This window comes from Quercus lobata, chromosome 8 (assembly GCF_001633185.2).
Source record: "Quercus lobata isolate SW786 chromosome 8, ValleyOak3.0 Primary Assembly, whole genome shotgun sequence".
NCBI lineage: Eukaryota > Viridiplantae > Streptophyta > Magnoliopsida > Fagales > Fagaceae > Quercus > Quercus lobata.
In genome coordinates, this window is record NC_044911.1 from 5562258 (window position 1) to 5583622 (window position 21365).

General features: G+C 34.0%; 3 protein-coding genes, 1 long non-coding RNA gene and 1 pseudogene across 4 annotated transcripts; 2 read left to right on the forward strand and 3 right to left on the reverse strand.

Annotated features, from left to right (window-relative positions):
* LOC115958248 lies at positions 1 to 1546 on the forward strand. Its single transcript, XR_004084487.1, has 2 exons — positions 1 to 325; positions 1187 to 1546. It is a non-coding gene; the product is annotated as an uncharacterized LOC115958248 (long non-coding RNA).
* Positions 1547 to 3173: 1627 nt separating this feature from the next.
* Positions 3174 to 5160, forward strand: LOC115957779 (probable serine/threonine-protein kinase WNK11). The gene is made up of 3 exons (XM_031076101.1): positions 3174 to 3316; positions 3818 to 4321; positions 4537 to 5160. The coding sequence occupies exons 1-3, from the start codon at positions 3314 to 3316 to the stop codon at positions 4927 to 4929; spliced, it is 900 nt and encodes a 299-aa protein (XP_030931961.1). The 5' UTR covers positions 3174 to 3313; the 3' UTR covers positions 4930 to 5160.
* Positions 5161 to 8364: 3204 nt separating this feature from the next.
* LOC115956178 (receptor-like protein EIX2) lies at positions 8365 to 9516 on the reverse strand. Its single transcript, XM_031074628.1, has one exon. The coding sequence runs from the start codon at positions 9514 to 9516 to the stop codon at positions 8365 to 8367; it is 1152 nt and encodes a 383-aa protein (XP_030930488.1).
* Positions 9517 to 10231: 715 nt separating this feature from the next.
* On the reverse strand, positions 10232 to 14370 carry LOC115956179 (receptor-like protein EIX1). The gene is made up of 3 exons (XM_031074629.1): positions 14360 to 14370; positions 10605 to 11555; positions 10232 to 10532 (listed from the first exon to the last, which is right to left on the reverse strand). Exons 1-3 carry the CDS (start codon positions 14368 to 14370, stop codon positions 10232 to 10234), a joined length of 1263 nt encoding a protein of 420 aa, XP_030930489.1.
* A 590-nt stretch (positions 14371 to 14960) lies between these two features.
* On the reverse strand, positions 14961 to 20887 carry LOC115956180 (annotated as a pseudogene).
* Positions 20888 to 21365: the final 478 nt, after the last annotated feature.

Consider the following 21365-nt stretch of genomic DNA (forward strand, 5'->3'; position numbering starts at 1 on the left):
TAACCCTAACTATTCCCTCATTTCTTCTTCACTCTTCAATCTTCAGCTGCCGCAGCCCCTCTCCCTCTTTTCTGCCTCACGCCTCTGCGCAGCCCAGTCCAACACTCCACACTCCTCCCTCCCTCACGCCTCCCTCACGCCTCCCTCTGCCTCACGCCTCACGCCTCCCTCCTCCCTCTCCCTCACGCCTCACGCGCAGCGCAGTCCAACAGTTCCTCACTCCGATCAGCTCAGTCCGACCCTCCCTCACTCACACACTTCCTCAGTCAGTCAGTCACTGAGTCCGTGAGCCTTCCCTCCCTCGCTCAGCTCAGCAGTCAGTCAGGTATTCTTAATTTCTTATTTCATTTTCACTGAGTCCGTGAAGTTCGTTTTTATCTTTTGATTCTTTTCCTTAACTGCTTTGTCTTAAATATCTTTGTTGTTGAAAGGGTTTTTTTCTATTTTGTATATCTGCTGGGTTTTCTTTACTTTTGATAATAATACTATCTATGTTTGTGAGAAAAAGCCCTTTGATCTTTGTTTGGTACCTGGGAAAATCTAGGAAAGTGCTATTATTATGTTTTAGTCAATAACTGAATTATTGTTGAATTTATTGTAAATATTGGTTTGCATAATCTATATGCTTGTATCTCTCCTAGTTTACTCATTTATGAATTTTAGAAATAGAAAGACCCAGTATGGTTTTAAATTCTTTGTTGATATTGTAAGCTATAAATGTGTTTTTTTGAAATGTTTATGGTGATTGAATCTAGTTTTATTGAGTGAATAATATACCATTGTTAGTTTGTTACAGCAGGACACCTACACAATTTACTTTATTTTGGTTAAATTGTTTGCTATATGCAAAAGCAAGTTTGTAACGCTAGTGAAAATATTTAAACATAATTTTGTACTTACTAATCCCATTAGAGCTTTTCACAGAAATATTGGAATTGCAGTGTATTTAACATAATTAGGATATGTGAAGTTTTAATGTCTTATGTGTGGTGTTTCATTGAATTTGTTGTGATGATAATAATAATGTTTATTTGGGTTTTGGGTGGGTGAGGGTTTGGTTTATGGGTTAAGGTGTTTGTGATGTTATACTGTTATTGGGTTTGTTAACTATTGAGCTGTTGTATTTTGTGAGAGATTTTCAAATTAACTCTGTTAATTTTGTTTTTTGTGTTTGTTGGGAATGCAGAGCCTAAAACGGATATGGAAGACACAAACACAGACACAAACAAACCTGGGAGTTGTGCCACAATTGATGGGAGTTGTATCACAATTGATGAAGATTAAACATGTTGTATTAATTTAGTAGTTTTTTTTTTAATTTCTTAGACTCGTTGGATTAATATGTTGATTTGTAATTATTCTAAACTTGTGGGATTTATTTTGTAGCTTTTTAATTTCTTGGACTCGTTGAACTTTTGATACTTATTTCTTGGACTTGTTTGATTTATTTTATTTTTATGTTTAGCTAGTGATTTTAGTTATGATCTAGGTAATTTATTGATTTAAAATCTTGGTTATGATTTATTGAATTATGATTATGATATTAGTTATGGTTTATTGATTTATAGATTTATAATTAATAGGTGATTTATTGATTTATGATTAGTAGTTTATGATTTGGCATTTGGGTCACGTTATTTAGGCTTGAATGTAGGCAAAAATAAATTTGGGCTTAATTTTTTTATTTGGAATATGCAGGCTTGAACGGCAAAAATAAATCTGGGCTTAAAATTTTGTTTTTTGGTTGGGCCACGAACTGGGCCCAAGCCCTAACGGGGCCCGTGGGACCCGCGGGGCCCGGCTGGGATGGGTCCGGGCCCCGGGAAAAAACCCGGTTACCTAAACGGGTCGGGTTCGGGCTACGGGTCTTGCCCCGCGGGTCGGGTCCGGGTATGAAAAAACCCGGCCCGAACCCGACCCGTTGCCATTCCTAGTTTTATCTCTTGAAAATTTTTTATTTTCTATTTTAATTAGTACAAAGATTGAACAACATTGATTCAAACAAATTTTCCTTTAAATTGCACTATATTTGTTTAATTTTAGTTTTAATAGTAGCAATTTCAAATCAGCTATATGGACATAATCCTTGCAGTTTTAGTCATGACAAGATTTAAAATATATAGAATCCATTTTATGATGATTAGTCTTAATAGTCTTTAGGTTTTTTTTTTTTTTTTTGAGAAAAATAGTCTTTAGTTTTTACTTTCACATCAAGACGTTACTAAATTTCTTTTTAATGTAGGCAAGATTCGAATCAAAATCCCTTGTTAAACAACTAAAAACTTCATCGATAAAGTTAACCAAAATCTACCCTTGCATTTGATGCAATCAATGGTGTGTGTACATGTAAAAAACGAATAAATTATACATAATTTTCAATTGTTAAAAAAAAAAAAAAAAAAAGAACAATGACAGGTGTAGATTCTATTCACTTCAAAGCATGACTAATGCATAGTTTAAGCCAATTTTCTTCTTGTCCAGTTGGGTAAACTTTTCAAAGCCAAGCTGGCCCCAACTGCTAAACCAAAAGCCTGTTCAAGAATGTAATACTTTTGACTGGAAAATCAATTTCTTAGAAGCCAAACACCCTCGACAATGGACCCCAGGTAGACTTTTTACTCCCAATTTAGTGGAATGCTCTAGTGACACCTCCACCGTCAACGGTTAATGGGACCCACGATCACTATGGCCCACAAAGAAACATGGACGGTTCAGATGCCAAATTCCAAAGGTCCCAAAGTTGACTATACTATATGCTTTCCGAACACACAAGCAAAGAAACCTCAAAATATTCATTCAATAATGAGCAATCACTATGAAATCCCTCTAAACAAGGCTGAAATGTTGTACACACTACACAATAGCAAATCATCAGATTAATACGTGGCAAATTCCCAATTCAGACAGAACATTATATTCAAAAAAATTTAAGATTCCTTCAACTACATCTTTATCAGCTTTTTTACTGTCTATTACAAAAAAGAACTTCATTAAATTAAATACTTAAAACGGTTGGAAATTCAAATTTACCTAATCTAAACATTAATTCCTCATTAATCTAAAATCAACCCTGGTTAACCTCACCAAACACATTCTCAATTTTAATTAACCTTGGTCTTTGAGTCCAGCCTAGCTCCTATAAATACCATTCTTCAATACCCTCTTGCTTTTCCATGTTTCATGCTTTGTTGGACTACTTTTTTGAAGTTTCTTCTTAAGATACTTCTCTGCTTGAAATATTAGTAGTTTTTTTTGGCAGGGAGAGATTGAAGCAAATCTCTTCAAGTCACAGTATCAGAAACTTTGGTTCTTTATGGTAAGAGTTCTGGCCTCTTCTATTATGTGCTTCATTTCCTTTTGTTATAATTTTCTGTCAAAGATTGAAGCTTTGTTTGGCTTATAACACACTTTGTTATCAGGGTCTCATCTGGGTTTGTTTCAGATTTCCATTTTTTCATGAAAAATATTGACTTTTCATGTTGATGACATTATATATTAAAAAACCCTGAATTAAAGCTCTAAACAGACGTGTATTTGATCCTTTTGAATTCTCTTCATACTTCTGAGTTTGTTGGGTCTAAAAGTATGAGAATTGTATATGTTTCTTTTTTTTTTTTTTTGTGTGTGTGTGTGTGTGTGTGTTTTGTTTTGGATCTCGGTTTATCAAAGAAACTTTTCAATTACAGTTCATATATATTAATTCTATTGGGTTTCTTAGTCTTTAATATAAAACTTTGTCTAAACTCTAAACTCATTCAAATAAACTCTACTTGCTTTCATAGTTTATGACTGACTTTTTTGCATGTTTTACTTGAAGATGCCTAGTGTGAATCCTGATCCATCTGATAAAGATTCCGAGCCATTTGTCGAAATTGATCCAACAGGCCGGTACGGCCGCTACAACGAGCTACTTGGCAGTGGTGCAGTGAAAAAAGTGTACCGTGCATTTGATCAAGAAGAAGGAATAGAAGTAGCATGGAACCAGGTCAAACTACGAAACTTCACTAATGATCCCTACATGATTGATAGGCTTTACTCCGAGGTCAGGCTGCTGAGAACCTTAACAAACAATAACATCATTGCCTTGTACAATGTGTGGAGGGACGAGGAAAACAACACCTTGAATTTTATCACCGAGGTGTGTACTAGTGGGAACTTGAGAGAGTATAGGAAGAAACATAGGCACGTTTCAATGAAAGCTTTGAAGAAATGGTCAAAGCAGATTTTGAAAGGGTTGGACTACTTGCATACACATGAGCCTTGTGTCATTCATAGAGATCTCAATTGTAGCAATGTTTTTGTCAATGGGAACATTGGTCAGGTACCATTTTGTGCTTTAACATACATATTTGGTTGCTTATAGGCCATGTAGTTTGATTTGCAATTTTGGATCTTATGTTTTAAAATACATTTGCTTTACTTCCTAACCAAGCAATCAAATTTAGTCTTCTAATTTAAGAAAAAAAAAGTTGGTTTTGAATTGACTAATGATGTTATGTGGAAGCTAAACAATTTTTTTCTTGGCTTTTTTGTTAGGTAAAGATTGGTGATTTGGGTTTGGCAGCGATAGTGGGGAAGAGTCATTCAGCACACTCAGTATTAGGGACACCGGAATTCATGGCACCGGAGCTTTACGAGGAGGATTACACGGAAATGGTGGATATATACTCGTTTGGGATGTGCATGATTGAGATGGTGACTTTGGAAATTCCCTATAGTGAGTGTGACAATGTTGCCAAAATATACAAGAAGGTGTCAACTGGGATGAGGCCTGAGGCCTTGAGCAAGGTTAAGGATTTGGAGGTGAGGGCGTTCATAGAGAAGTGCCTTGCTCAACCAAGGGCAAGACCTTCTGCATCTGAGCTTCTCAATGACCCGTTCTTTGATGAAATTGATGATGACGAAAATGATGAATTTATTTTTTCATGACTAATGATATTGTGAAGTGTGCTTAAATTTATCATTGTTATTTAATTTTTATTTTTTTAAATGTAAATGTTTTCAAATGTTTATAAGGAATTCGGAGAGACATGGGATAATGACTGAAGTTAGGATAGAATATGGGGAGTGTTTGATTGGGGATGGTTTTGTCTTGTACATTGCGGTTTGATGTTTGAATACATAAAAAATAAGTAAGAAAGATACATTGAGTTTGCTTCTTGTTTTGGCTTATTGTTTTATCAACTATATAATGACAACATATGATGTAATCATTTATCAAGTAAAAAAAGAATTGTTGTAATCTATGTCATTATTTTTTCCAAATTGTAAAAATAAATAAGCACATGCTTTATTAATTTCTTTCTTTCCCCTGGACAAGTACTTTTCTACTCCATGTTTTCTTTTGAAAGATTATTTAATAAACAGTTTTTAAAATTCGATTTCAATTTTTTTTTCCTCTTACAAGAAGGGAAAAGAGCATTTTAATCTAGGTAAGTGGATGGTGAAACTAATCTATAAGACTGTAGATGATTTTCAATTTTCAACCTGGTTTTTCCTACTAAATTTGTGACCTTGTGACAACCGATAGAACAATTTGTTTTATAGATTTTGAATGATTAAACATAATATAAGAATGATAGTCTTCAATAGCCAATGTCAACTCCTCCCTAATATAAGAATTCCTTGGCCTTTGCAATGTCCTGTGCAAAAGAATTGAAGATGGTAATGCACACCACAACCCCCTAGACCAAATTCAACACTATATAATTACTATTCCAGCTAATATATTGCACAGATATGCTTGGAAAAAGTTAAGGGTAGATTAACAGAGAACACACTAAACAAAAGGGGGGAAAAAATCTTGCCTCAGGGTGAAAATGCTAAGTTGTGCGTATTGGATAGTAGTAAGAACCCTTTCCAGTTACATATCCTTCTAATTTTCAAATATCACAATTATAAGAGCATTTCTATGGACCAAATATCTAAAACTACACTGGAAACACTTTATCATCAAATATACATAATATTAGAGATATATTACTGTTCATCATGTTGATCAAATTGTGATCTGAACAAACATTAGTATTAAACTCAAACTCACTGGAAACACTTTAATTACCAATACTCTAAATGCCACCACTTAATTAAATTATCCTTGGAGTTTGGAACGGTTTGGATAAGGTTCAAGTATTCAACCATATTCACTGCAAAGTCACGATCCGTGTGCTAAAAAATCCAAAACTATTATACTACAAGAGATAAAATAAACGCTTGTTGATAACATAGAAAATGAAAACCTAATTTCAATTGGATGGGTACTTGGTAATTACTGGAGAACCTTGTTGTATTTGGAATACAATGATATTTGTAAATCCATGATAGAGTCTTGTTTTACAAATTTGAGTGTTGGAATGAGAAATGATAGTTCTTGTTAAAGGAGAATCATATACAGTTACCAAAACCTACCACAGGAACACCAGTAGTTGCCAAAATTACACCAAGAATGGATGAGGTAGTCAGAAATAACTCAATGTCTAATGTTTAGCAAAAGAAATGTGGCCATACTACAATATATATTGTGTATTGTTTAAAATTGTATGAGCTTAATGTAACCAAGGTGTATTGCAATAAAGCGTAGTAGAGTTTTATTGGAAAAACTAAAGGCAGCAACATTTTCCATTACTAGTGGAAAAGAAAAATTACATAGGATGAGGATATTAATGAATTTTACTTAGGAAACCAAAGACAACTGTATTGAAGCAAGTATACTTCACCTTCACCCAAAAAAAGAGAGCTACAAATAATAGAATTATAATCTTGGGCTGCTTTACTAAAAACTAATTTAGAGGTTGTGTAAGTGGTTATATTCACTATGTCCTGTATAAAGTGCAATATTGTGTTGCCTGATATCCTACTGCAAACACACAACTCAACTTAATTCCAATGTTGTCTTGTCAACCACAGCCTTTTGGATTTCATTTTTCTACCATGCCAAACAAGTGTAAAAAAGAAGCGTTGATAAATCTTTGCAAACAACATTACAACCCCAACAAAACACCACAGACAATTAAATTCACCCCACAAACTCTCTCTCAACTCATTGACCTTCACTCTCAGAACCATTAACTAAAAAATTCATACCGCAATTCAGAAAATCATTAACTCAACAAAACCCCATTCCACCTAGACTAAAATGGTAAAATCCCTCTTCACCAAAACCTAATTTTAGAACATGGACATACCTATCTACTTCCCATCCAAATAGATACGTACATGCATATACATGATTATTTCAGATTTTTCTAGTGTACAATGAAGGAATTTCATTAAAGGAAAATGGATCTCAAAGCAAAAAATAGAAAGAGTTGGGAATGTTATTTCAAAATATCACAAATTATAAACTCTGCAGTCACAAAATCCAGTTTCTTGGAAGCTCTCTTTTACATGTAAAAGAAACTCACATTAAAGAGTTAGGAATCATAAAAGATGATATCTCCAAATTACATACAAGCTCCTAATCGAGCCTATTACTTGCAGTGAAATGTGTCACGTCACCAATATGTTGCTAAGATCAAAATAAATGCAGCATAGTTAAGGAGGCCAATAGTTCAGTTTCCATACCTTTCAACTAAACCAAGAGTGTCAATGTCCAGAGGCAATATAAGAGAGACTTGGATATCTTCAAAAATAAATCTCCAGTTGCAATACCTTTGTAAAACCGCGAAACCCAAACACACTTGTTGAATCAACAGTTTAATCATGTGTAACCACCCCCACCCACACACCCCCCCCCCCGGCGTAGCCACACACAATTTAAATCAACGCATGCAGCCAGAAAATCTGGAACTACATAGAAAAAATATAGCATATTTTGACGCAAAACTATAGCATGCCTGCACAAAGTGTGCATCATAACCTAGTTCCCAATAAACATCGAAGGCCGGGTTTTTCCCCAAGTAAGAAGACTTTGGAGACCCACATTTCTTTTGCCTAAGCTTGATTCTAAGATTTCTGTTGCAAGGATTCCACCAATTAGCCTTTGAGTTTGTTACAAATAGCCCATTTAGTTTGCTGCAATATGCAAAAACCTTTTTTTGTTGAGACTTTACAAAGTGATCAATAAGAGATTGAGAAATTGGGCATCATTTTAACTTTCAAGGTATTGTATATTGCTTTTAATTGATCAAATTCTTGTATTAATTGAAATGTGGTTTTACATTGTAATGTATAGAGATAATAAAACAACAACTTGGATTGCATTTGATATTCAGAAGAAGAAACTTCATATTCATATATGTCAATGGAATGAATATAGCTAATAATACAAGCATTAACCAGATCAAAGATCAAATAAAAATCATCAAAATATTGATTACTATGATTACATGATATTTGCACTAAATATTAAGAATCTTACAACATTTACTTACAACGCAGCCAAGCTTGTGCCACAAATCCCCAGAGTTTGAACCCTAGGTGATTTAGGAATTGAACGTACATGATTCTCACTTGCTTGTTCAATAGTAAAGGGCCCAATACAACCCAAAACCCAACCACAAATCCAAGTGCCATACTAACGTAAAACCAATCCACTTCAGGTCCACCAAAATCCTTGCTCCTTTTGTTTTCAACAATGGGTTTTACATCACTTATAGAACAATTCTCAATTAGAGGAGCTCCACAAAGTCTGTTTCCAATAAAGCAGGAGGCACTGAGGCTTTGTAGTTGAGTGCTTAATGGGATTTTCCCACTTAAATTGTTGTTTGACAAGTTCAACTGACTTAGAAATGTCAAATTTGACATACTTTGAGGAATTTGACCTGAAAGTTGATTTACAGAGAAATCTATAAATTCCAATGATCCCATAACACCTATATTGTCAGGAATCCTTCCTCTCAAGATATTAAATGACAAATTTAATGATTGTAATCCTTGAAGACTAGTCACTTCTTTAGGGATCTCGCCTGATAGATTGTTTTTGGAAAGGTCTATACTTTTTACAAGTTGAAGTGTGGTGGAATACTCAAGAACTTTCCCCTTAATCACAACCAATGCACTTTCTAAAACCATAGAATCAACATATCCAATTGACCGGCCATATAAAAGAAGGGGACCATTTGAATTGTTATTTGTGGCCATGGCACTGAAATTGTTAACACATCTAGGTATGCTTCCAAATAGCTTATTATTTGAGAGGTCCAAGATTTGGAGTGAAGTTAGATAGCAAAGTTTTTCTGGGATGTAACCATAGAATCTATTTGAGTGAAGGCTGAGAACCATCAAGCTTGAAAATCTATGTCCCATCCATGAAGGTATGCTCCCAAAAAACTCGTTTTTGCCAATATCAATAGTAACCAAGTGTTTACAATTTTTCAATGAGGATGGTAATTTTCCAGAGAATTTGTTGTTGTATAAATGCAAAGATCGAAGATAAATCAAAGATCCAATGGATCTTGGAATAGAACTGGACAAATGGTTCTTTCCCAAATTTAACGCATTCAAATTTTGCCACTTCATCCAACAACCAATTATTTCCCCTGATAAAAAGTTTTTACCCAGATTGAGATATGACATTTGTTTGGACTCATTCACCTTGTAACATAAAAAGTGCGAAATAGATCCGGACAATAAATTGTCAAGGAGATCTAAGATGCTAACATTAGAGGATATACAAGGCAACGAACCATTGAAGTGATTTGAACTCATATCAATCATTGATGAATTGGACAAAATCATTGGGATATTTGGAATCTCTCCATAGATCTAATTGTGTGAGAGATTTAGATAAATAAATTGAGAAGACAGGTTCCAAAACAAAGGAGGAACTGCATCTGAAACCCTTGTGTTATATATGTCCAAATACCGAAGATGCTTCTGTGAAAGAAGCCACAAAGGAAATCTTGGCCCTAAATTCCATGATCCCAAAAATAAATAATTGAGTTGAAAAGGAGGGATCCAACTGTTTCTTACTTCTAAAGTCAGTTGGTTTCGAGATGCAAGAAGTGTTGTCAATTTCATCAATTTGGCAAAATGAACTTCAGATACTACACCCCCCATTCAATATTTAAATACTCTAATTTGGAGAGCTGTCCAAAACTTGGAGGGAGAGTTCCATTAATTTGGTTACTCCCAAGGTCCAAGGATCTCAAAGAGGAAAGATTTCCTATAGACCATGGAATAGGTCCTGAAATTGAATTAGACCCCAAAGAAAGGATGGCCAGATTTTTAAATTGCCCAAGATCATCGGTCAAATGCCCAGACAGTTGAGCATAAGACAAATATAAGATCTCTAGTCTATTTGAAACACATACTGATAGACTTTCAAAGATTTCAGATATCTTTTGACTCCATTCATTTCTGACAATCTAATTTCCTTTAAGTTGCAGAGATTACCCAAAGATCTTGGTACCCTTCCTTCAAGTTCATTACCTAACAAGTCTATGCTAATGACAGATGTTAAGTTTCCAATGGCACTAGAGATTGTACCCTGCAAATAATTGTAGCCGAGGTTGAGGAACTCAAGATGACTAAAACTGTAGAGCCAATTGGGAATTGAAGAGTTGAGATTGTTCCAAGATAGATCGAGGTACCTAAGTGAAGTCAAGTTCTGGAGATGAACAAGGATTGGACCTTGAAACTGATTGGCAAATAGATCGAGGTGCCTAAGTGAAGTCAAGTTCTGGAGATGAACAGGGATTGGACTGTGAAACTGATTCCAAGAAAGATTAAGAGAAACCAGATTATGAAGACCAAAGACCCAAAACAGAATCGAAGTATTTTCAAAACTGTTGGATGAAAGATGAAGGGTGGTGAGAGATGAGAAGTTAATACTACTGGGTATCGATGGTGGGGTGAAACTAGAAAGTTCACAATTTGACAATCGCAACTCTGACAAGGAAGGGAGTTTGTTTATCTCCTGTAGCCAATCAGAGGCTTGGCTAAGGTTAGCAGAACTCAAATCAAGGTGTTGTAGTAAAGGAAGACCAGAGAGCCATTGAAGGTTCTTGACATATAAATCATTATATCCAAGATCGAGATAGTGCAAATTAGAGAGATTCCCAAGTTGATGAGGAATCAATCCCACAAATCCCGTATGTGAGAGATTAAGATATCCTAAGCTCCCAATTGAACCGAGAAATTTGGGAATTTGAATACCACCAAAATCATTGTAACTGAGGTCCAAGTAAATCAAATGCTTCAAATCAAGCAGAGAAGGATTTATCTTACCGCTGAACACTGACCTTTCATAAGTTTGCAATTGAGCTCCATATTGGGTATCATCAGTTGAAAACTCGTCTCTCACAGGAAAAAAGCTTCTGAGATGGAGTTGGAGGACATGACCGGTGATGTTGTGGCAGACAACACCGACCCAGTCACAACAATCCACGTCAGATACCCAAGAGGCAAGCCGGTTTGAAGGATCTAGAAGGTCATGCTTGAAGTTGAGAAGGGCGTGTTGCTCGTTTTCAATGCAACGAACCTCAAAGTGGGAGTGGGCAGTGCAGAAGTTAGGAGGATGAGGTGAATAGTGACCAAACAAAGGAGAAGGCTTAAAGTAATTCTCAACAAGGAACCCTCCTTCATAATCATCATATGCTTCTCTAAAAATAAAACTGTTTATGATTTTGTTATGTGATACGAAATGCTAATAATGGCATGCTAATTTATAGGAAATGGACCGTCTTTATTCTATTGCGTTGTGTTGACTACCTGCTACGAGTTTTAAATTTCTACCGAACAAATAATGGGACCCTTCATTTGTGGCCCATTTTTAAGTTCCATTTGGATTCATATCAATTTTCTAACTTGTGCAAAGTGAATTTGCGGGCCCTTTGGTGATTTGGATTTACATATCAATTTTCTAACTTGTGAAAAGTGCAACGTAATTTGATTGGTTATTCATTTCTTGTGTCAAAAATTCAAAAATTCAACTATCTTTAAAATGGAATATGTTTGATGCTTTCAATTTCAACCACACATTAGGGATTGAATGACTCAGTAAAGTCTTGTAGATGGGATCCTCTATTTGTAGGCCCTTAGCTTTATTTGAATTGAATACATATCAATTTTCTATCTTTATGAAACATTTTAGATGGTAATTTGAATGGTTAATACTCATTTATTACTTGTATCAAACTTCAACCATCTTTAAAACAGAATATGTTCCATTGTGTCTTAAGTCTCTGGATATTATGGTAGTGATTGTTTAGCAACAAAATTTTTAAGGTGATAAATTGATAATATCATTGCTTGTATGCTAAATTTATATAATAATAGTGTAGGGTTGGAGAATTTATGACCCCGGCCCACTTTATACTAAGGCCCAAGGCCCTTGCTGAGGATGCACAATGAAAGTCCAAACGGCCTAAGGATATGACCGAGGACGATCTTGTTCTTGGCATCCCAGAGTGCCCCTAAAAGAAGGGGCGAGCACAGTGTAGGAGCAGCTCAAGTAAAAGGCTGCCAATATTGCAATAAAGAACTCTGCGCCTGACAGGTCCATGCTCTTCACCATGCTTTTCAGCTTTTACAACGACCCCCAACCACTTTAGGTATGGGCTGATAGGACAAGTCTTAACCCCAGAAAGTTGAGCTTACACGTGGACACTGGAGAGAGGGTAATTGCTAGTATAAAAAGGAAAGAGAAGCGATACAGAAGAAGGAGGGGACAAATCGTCTCCCGAACCATGGAGTCCTAAATAAGGAGGATAATAAGAGCACGAAGCTCCATAAACTCCTCAGACGAGGTTCAATGACCGGAGCCCAAGCCGTGCCGGGAAGAGGGTTCAGTCAGATATACTGAGAGCTTCCTCATGTATGTTGTCAGGAAAACCACAACTAACTGCTGTCCGGTGACCAAGGCCTAACCTTTCAAATCCACGCTCTACAAATTATATTGTTTGGGCCTTTTAACGTACGAACCCAATACCATCTTGGGGTCGTTACAAATTGAGTCCTTACAAATAGTAATAATAATAATAATAATAATAATAATAATAATAGGATATCGTGTAAATTTTACCTGGATCTTACATTTAAATGTTGCAAAGAAAAATGGGACAAAAGTTTTATGTTATCATTGGCAAATACTCCTCATTGGCATTACAAAAACTAGGTCGGATTGAAATATTCTAAGGCTCAAAGGGTGAATTATCATAAATTGATTAATGGATTTAGTTGGTCAATTTCACCCTCAAATCGCAAAACAAATTTATTGCATTGGATGGTATGATGATACAATGCTCAAAATTTATAATATACTAGCTTATAATTTGTACTTACGCACGAAAATATTTAATAATGGTGATAATTATAAGATAGTTTTACTTACTTAGTTGAGTCATGAATGAAGTGGCATGAACTTTTAATCGCAAAACATAAGGTTAATTTTATCATCAAGAAAATCAGAAGTTTATTACTCAATTAACACCTTATGGTGTTCCAAACGAAGAGTTGGAGACAATTATAGTTTAAATCCTTTCATCTCGATTGTAACTATAGAATTATTAGAAGAAGAAAAAAAAAGTGTCAAAATCTAACATATTGATTTTCTTATTAGTATCTATATTTTGAAAGTCTTTCTAGTGCTTGCACAATTTTCTCATAAAAGACCTAGCTATGAGTAAATTCCTTCCAATGCACAGTAACATTAAATATACTCTATTTTTATCTCCATTTGAAAGATACTAGATAAATTGTCATCCAAGTTAATTGAAAAAAATTATGTGCACTAGCCTAGAATCTTTTCTAATCAATATTAGTGTGAACAATTCAACATTCCTTTGATGGAATAGGTGATATAGGAATTTACTATCATATACAGTGGGTTTGTTTGATGTTGTGAAATTGCCTAAGCTAGCTATTAAAAAGTCTAGTATGATTAGTTCCAAAAGTCATGTACTTTGCGAGTGATTATTAAACAAAGTTGTGATTATTAAAAATGCATTTTATGAATGTGTCATGGATGTGAACAGAATTTTTTATGTCAAAGAGTAGTGCCCTCCTATCCTGAATTCATTGTGGAATAGGGCACTATTGGTGGTTAAACCAATTTCGACTTTCCCTCAAAATCAAAGTCTATCTTTCTCAAAAAAAAAAAAAAAAAAAAAAATGAAGAAGAAAAAAAGAAGAGAGAAATTTTGCAGGGAGTGCATAATGTGTTGATCTTAGGCCAAATGAAGTTGTTATGTTTATCAGCTATTTTAGTGGTCTTATTACAATTGACTAAATTGTTTTGTTCTTTTGTTTTTAAATTCATGCCACCAATATGTATGATGAAACTTCTAGTTCCACTGATATTTCCTATTGCACATATTAATAGCATAATTAACTGGATTGAATTCGTCAATTAGGAAAAAATAATGAAAACAGCATACCAATGGTGGCATGTATAGAAATATGATCAAGAGTCTTTTACTTTGATGACATTGTTGACTCTTCTTTATGAATTATAAGGATTGAGGGCACCCTCCCCATGTTGTAATGATTGAATTATCAAAAAAAAAAAAAAATCTTATGCATGAATCTTTTAATTAGAGACTTAGCTAGGACCAATTGAAAACTACCTTACCTAAAATAATTTATATCCTGCCAGAAAATTTAATTCAAGAATGATCAATTGGAATTCTAATTATCATATAATAGATTTTGGTTGGGATGTCAAACACTTAACAAGTAATTCCTCTCAGAATGGTAGATTTTTCATTAAATTTTCTTATCCTATTATCCATACTAAAAGATATTAGTAACATGTTTTCTAATCTGTTGCTTTTGCTGCTTTGCTAGCAATAAGATGAGTACAAATGGAAAATGATGGCATAACCTTGAAAACTAATGAACCTTTGTGACAGGATACTTTATCATACATACAAAATAAGAATAGACTTTTTAATTTTATTTTTTTAAAAAGTCTATATTGTCTTCATCCTTATAAGAATTTAAGCATAGATTAAATTTTCGTTATTTTTTACAATTCTTTTTTTCTTTAATTCCTTTATAATTTCTTATTATGTGTTGATTTAAATGGATTTTTTCTCAAGCTTTCCGAGCATGGACTTTAGATAAGGTGTTCCACTCTTAAATGCCAAGCATTGACTGTAACTTGTACATGGAACAATTCGAGATAAGAAATTAAGAATATAGTCCATTTGATCGGCCTTAGCTTGATCTGTCTAGACACCAATTTTCTTTCCTGATAAAAGTCCGACTTATCTTAAAATATTTTCTAAACTAATGTTCTTAGAATATCCATCAACTTTTTCCTTACAAAAATTAGACAGGATTTAAGTAGTTTTGGAGCTTCCAAAGACAATTTTTTTTTTTTTTTTTTTGGGTGGAGTTGCAAAACAAATTAATTATATCGGATGGATTCTGTCCTAGATATTGGTTTCTTTTTAAAGGTATCAATATTTATTGTGCATGAGTCAAGCATATTGCATTGAGTTTTGGTGTCCGTACTTATTCTTATAGTGTTTACCAAAATAAATATAGTTTTTAGTAATTTTAACGTTAAATGTGTGAAAAAAAATAATTTAAAACTAGTTTATTTGAAAAAAGAAAAGTTAGATTATTTGAAAGCAGAAATTGAGACAAAAAGCAAAAAGCATTAAAAGAAGAAGAAGAAAAAACCTGCCTTTACTCAAACGGACTCTTGAAATGCAGGAGCAATGGAGCCGAGTGTTAGTTTTACCATCAAGAAAATCTATAATTTATAAATTTGAAAGTGTCAAAAACTGAAGGGGAAAAAAAAAAAAAAAACCTTGATTTTCTACTTGATGTCTGTATCCTAGAAGTCTTCCACGTGTTGGGAAAAACTTTTTCATAAAAGTCCTAGGATGAAATTTCTTCCCATGCATATTCAACATTAATTACATGGATGCAATAGGAGAAATTGGAATTTGTTATTGTATAGACAATGTGAGTTTGTTTGTTGATGTAACCACACATTTTGATGACAAGCATTGACTGTAAGTCTTGTAGATGAGGGCCCTTCATATTTTGGGCCCTTATTTAGGTTCATTTGGATTTATATCAATTTTCTAAACTTAACACAAAAAGTATAACGTATTTTAGACGGGATTTTGATTCATCATTTGTGATAAATCCTACAATGTTTATTTGTTTAGATAGGATTTTGATTCGTCATTTTTGATAAATCCCACTAGATTACTTGTTTACATAATTTGTAATAGCTATTTCCATTTTAAAACTTTTATCTTTTTTTAAATAAGAAAAAATTTTATATTTTATTTTTATTGTTTTCTCTAAAAATGCAAAAACCATAGGTGAATCCCCTCATGATTACCTCTGATATTTCAAACATGAGATGAAACAAACAATCAAGCCGATATTCATTTTTAAGTTGATATTGTAAGATGCTTTGTAGATTGTAGGCAGAGAATGACTTTCAAAGTGCCACACATTAAACTGCTTGATGAATTAACATAACAAATCCCTATTATTATTGATCAACTACAAATCAAAATAAGCTACACACATAAGTTATACAATACAACTTAATTAGCTTATTTTATAGATATATAACAACAACTTAATTAGTTGATTTGTTGACTTGTTACTAATTTTAGTGAGGTTTCTCGAAAAATGAAGTATTGTCCTAATCAGCCGATTGAATTTAGTTGATTACGCTATTATTATATCCAAATGGAACTTTAAAATATGTAGCATTGGAAATTTCATCATTATTGCATATAGGAAACGGAACGTCTTATTGTATTGTGCTGACTGCTAAGGAGGGAAGAGTTTGTTTGAGCTTAATCGATTTTCTTATGCTTTCAATTTCTACCACGCATTAAGAATTTGGCGCCAAGCATTGACACAAAGCATTCACAATAAATATGCAAAAATAACTCAAAAATTATTTTAGCATCTCAACCACACAAAAAACCCATACAACAAAGTTGCTATATTTAAAATTTTTTGCTATATTTTACCTTCATGCTATAGTGAAAGTAAACATAAAAATCACTTTTTGTCTCCCTCCCAATGACTCTTTTATCCTCAAGTTTGTTCTATCTTCTCTCTCTCTCTCTCTCTCGTGCCTTGTGGTTGTCTCTCTCTTGTGCCTTGTAGTTGTGCTCCGGTGGTTTCGTGGGTTTCATGTGGGTCTTGTTATGTCTCGGTGGCTTGATTTGGTGGGTCTTGTCGATGGAGGGTTCAAACTCGGTGAGGTGGTGGGGCTTAAGGTTCCAGCTTTGAGGTTTGAGTTTTCAGATTTGAGTTTTCAGGTTTAAGTTTTCAGATTTAAGTTTTCAGATTTAAATTTTCAGATTTGATGCAACGAACCTTAGAGTCCGTAGTGAGCAACCAAAGGAAAATGGTTAAAGTAACAGCTATTAATCTGAGAGAACTGTACATGATCATGCTTTTAAAGAAAAAATTTGATTGTGATTTGACTGTGATATAAATGCTACTAATCGCTTGGTTATTTATAGCAAATTAGCAATTAGAGGGGCTGAGATTAGGTAAGTATTGCATTGATGCAATGAAGGGTTGAGATTGAGAGTAAAAAAAAGAAACATTTCCATCTCAATTGTTAAATAAAAAAAAATTAAAAAGAAGAAAAAAAGAAAAAAGTTAAAGTAAAAAAAAGTTGAAAATGTAAATTTTTTTTTGTTTAGGAATGAGGTTAATTGCATGATGCAATTGCAATAAGAGTTTCTTTCAGCTTTCGGGGTTTTTTATGATCTTTTGGGGGTTAAGAGCGTTTGCATCCGTGAATGCTATCCCATCTTATTTTACCATCCAAAAAACTAGTTTATCAATTACACAATACCATTTTACAATACATCCAGCATTTTAACTTTTATTTTCCTATTCTACTCATTAAAATAATAATCTACATAATAAAATATATTTTTTCTTTTTTCCCGATTTTCTCCTCCACACGCTACCTTCCAAACTCCTCCATTAACTTTACTTTTCACATTCTTCCACACAACTCCATTCCTTTAACCTCCATCATCCATATCAACCTAGATCAGCAAAACAGAAAAAAAGAAAAAAAGAAAAAAAAAAGAAATACACTACCAACATCGCTATGAAACCCGTTTTCACTGCAAAACCTGCTCTCATCTGTCTCTTCGTTTGTGGCTTGGTGCTTCTCCACCTCCCCTCTGATCTGATCTACTGTCAACGCTCATAGCTCCACGCCGATTTCCACCATGCCGGACAGCAAGCTCCATGCCAATTTCCACCACCGATCTACCACGATCTCCACCACAAACCCATTAAATCAAAACCCACTCACCTCTGTTGTGAGTCCGTGACCCACCTCGTCAAACCCACATCAAACCCTTGATTCAAGGGAAAATAGAGAGGAAAAAAATATGAAAGGGAAGAGAGGGACAAGAGAGGGAGAGGGACGAGAGAGGGGGAGTGATTGAATGAGTGAACTGAAAAAGAAGAAAAAGAAAAAAAGCTAGAGAAAGGAGATGAGAGAGAGACCGGTGAGAGAGAGAGAGAGAGAGATGAATTGATAAAGTGAAAACTGAATATTTTTATTTATTTATTTTTTTTACAATTGTGCTACAGTATTGTAAATTTTTTTGCAATACTTGCTTTTTACAAGTCTAGATGTGAGGGTTTTTTGGGCCTTTATGCTAAATTTTAACTACATATGACATATGGCATTCCTAGTGTAAGAGCATTAGTATTGGGGAATGCTAATACCAAATGTAAGGGATATTTGGCATTTCAAGCCTCAAAATGTATTGCATCAGGAAATGTTATTACTAAGTATAATAGTGCTACAGTGCAATTCTAAAGATAGAATTGCACTGTAGCACAATTCTAAAAAAAAAAAAACTAATATTTTATTGTGATGGTGATTGAGAGAAAGAAAGAATAAATGATAGTGATTGAGGGAAATATTATTTTATTGTGTAGATATATTATTTTAATGAGTATAATAGAAAAATAAAAGTTTGGGATGCTGAAAGTATTGTAAAATGAGATGATATAATTGATAAAATAACTTTTTAAGATGGTAAAATAGAATAAAGTAACATTTCCTGATGTTAATGCTATAAAAATGCTCTAATGCTTAAAATTGTAAAGTACATTATTATATGAAGACTCGAGGTCAAGCATTGACTCAAGTGTAGTGGTTATCAGAAAACAAGCCTTAACTGAAGTCTTCTGAGAGGGACCCTCCATTTCGTGGGCCCATAAGCTTTATTATTATTATTATTATTAAACAGAATGCTAATTTGGACGGAAATCAATTTTCTAATTTTTTTTATTCGTTATTATTTGTATCGAAATTTAAAAGTTGAAGGATCATTAAAATGGAAATGGAGTTGAGTTAGTTATACTATTAAATGTTACAATTCTACAAAAAAACTGTATGCTAGAGCTGAACAATCAAATAGTCAGGTGAAGCGCAATGAACTGAGCTTTGGAATGCAAAGCAGAATAATATGAATTTTATCATCCGAATATATATCAAAACTTTATGAATGTGTGAGTAATAAAATCTTTAAAAAAAAGAAAAAGAAATATTGCTTTTCTTCTCGGTGTTTGTTTTATTGTGCTGGGCACAACTTTCTTCGAAAAAAATGCTTCTTTACTCTCACGAAATTTCTTCCATTCACAGTGTTAAATCATTCAATATCTTTTATTTTCTCTTTAATATAATATAGGCGAAAATGCATTTTTGGTCTCTACATTTTGGACCGATTCTCGATTTGATCCTTAAATTGATTTCACTTCTAGGTCAGTCCTTGATTTCAGAAAATCGTTTTTATTTTGGTCCTTGCCGTCAACCCAGTAACATAAAATGCATACGTAGCAAACTAAATGCACTGTTTACTGACGTAGCTAATAAAATAATAATAATAAATTATATTTAGCATTTTTTAAATGCCACATCAGCATTTAAATTAATAAAAAAAGTCAACTCAGAAATTTAAAAAAAAAAGTCAATTAAATTTTTTTTTTAAAAAAAAAAAACTTAAATCTAATTTAAACTAAAATCATTTCTTAAAAAATCAAAAATATTATCTTTTTAATTATTTTTGATTTTGTTTTTATTTTTCTTTAACCTCATCAGCTTTAAAAAAAATCCCTACACTGAAAGAATAATCTCAAATTCTCTCACTCTCTTCATGCTCAATGGATAGCATCTCTCACTCTCCACTGTCCATGGTCGGAGCTCACTCGCCCTTCATCTTGAGGTAGAAGACCTTGGAGTCGTTGGTGGCGGTAGAGGGGATGAGTCTGGTGTCAAGGAGCTTGAGGATTCCGTTGCAAATGTTGGAGAGCTTTGACTCGATCTTGGATTTGTAGTCCTGGATCATGGACACGTGGTCCTCGTTGCCGTTGCTCTCCTCCTTTTACTCAATTGAGGAGACGATGCGCCACGAGGCTCGCCTCTCGTCGATCACGTTCTTGTATGCCACAGAGAGAAGGTTTCGCTCCTCGATGGTGAGCTCCTTGCTCTCCACCGCCACTGAGACCTTCTCCATGAACTCTACCATCTCCTCATACCGTTGGGCTTGCTCGGCAAGCTTCGCTATGTACACATTCTCTTCACAAGCCGAGGGTGTCACTGCCATTGTTTTTGATTGGTGGTTTGATCTGTTCATGTGGGTTTTAGATTGCAGTATCAGTGGCTTAATGTGGCTTGATCAGTGGGTTTCTGATATGTTCACTTGTTGCTGTGTTTATTTTAAATTTCTGGGTTTGTCTTTTTTCATGTGGATTTGATGATTTTTCTGGGTTTATGGGTTTGATTTGTTGGATGTTTCGGTGGAGGATAGGGATTTTGTATGTATTTTAAGCATCGGTTTATTAAATGTGAGTTATTTTAGTGTTTGGTTTGAAAGAAAATCTTGATTTTCTGGGGAAAATGTTGATGATTGTTTAAGGAAAATTTATGTGGTTGGTTGGGTTTGTTGTTATTGTGAGCCGAATTGGCTGGGTTTGTGTGTGTTTGTTTCATTAGAAAATTTCTGGTTTTGGGTGGAATGAAAATGTTGTGATGAAATCTTAGACATCAGCATTTTAGATGTGAATTTTTTCAGTGTTTGTTGGAATTTTCTGGGAAAGATGTTGAATGCCAAAGAATTTTGTGTTCTTGAGTTCTTGTGATCTAGGTTCATGTTCTTGAGTTCTTGTGTATTCACGTTCAAATCTAAAACTATGTATTTTTATGTTTTTAATTTTGTTTTTATGTTTTTTTAAATTTTTTTCAAATTGATAAATTAATTTTTTTTTTTTAAATTAGACGATGACATGGCATGTTGAGGTGGTTTATTATTATTATTTTATTAACCACATCAGCATCTAATATGCAAACAGTACAAGTCGTTTGCCATGTATGCATTTTCTGTTACTGGGTTGACGGCAGGGACCAAAATAAAAACGATTTTCTAAAATCAGGGACTAACCTAGGAGTGAAA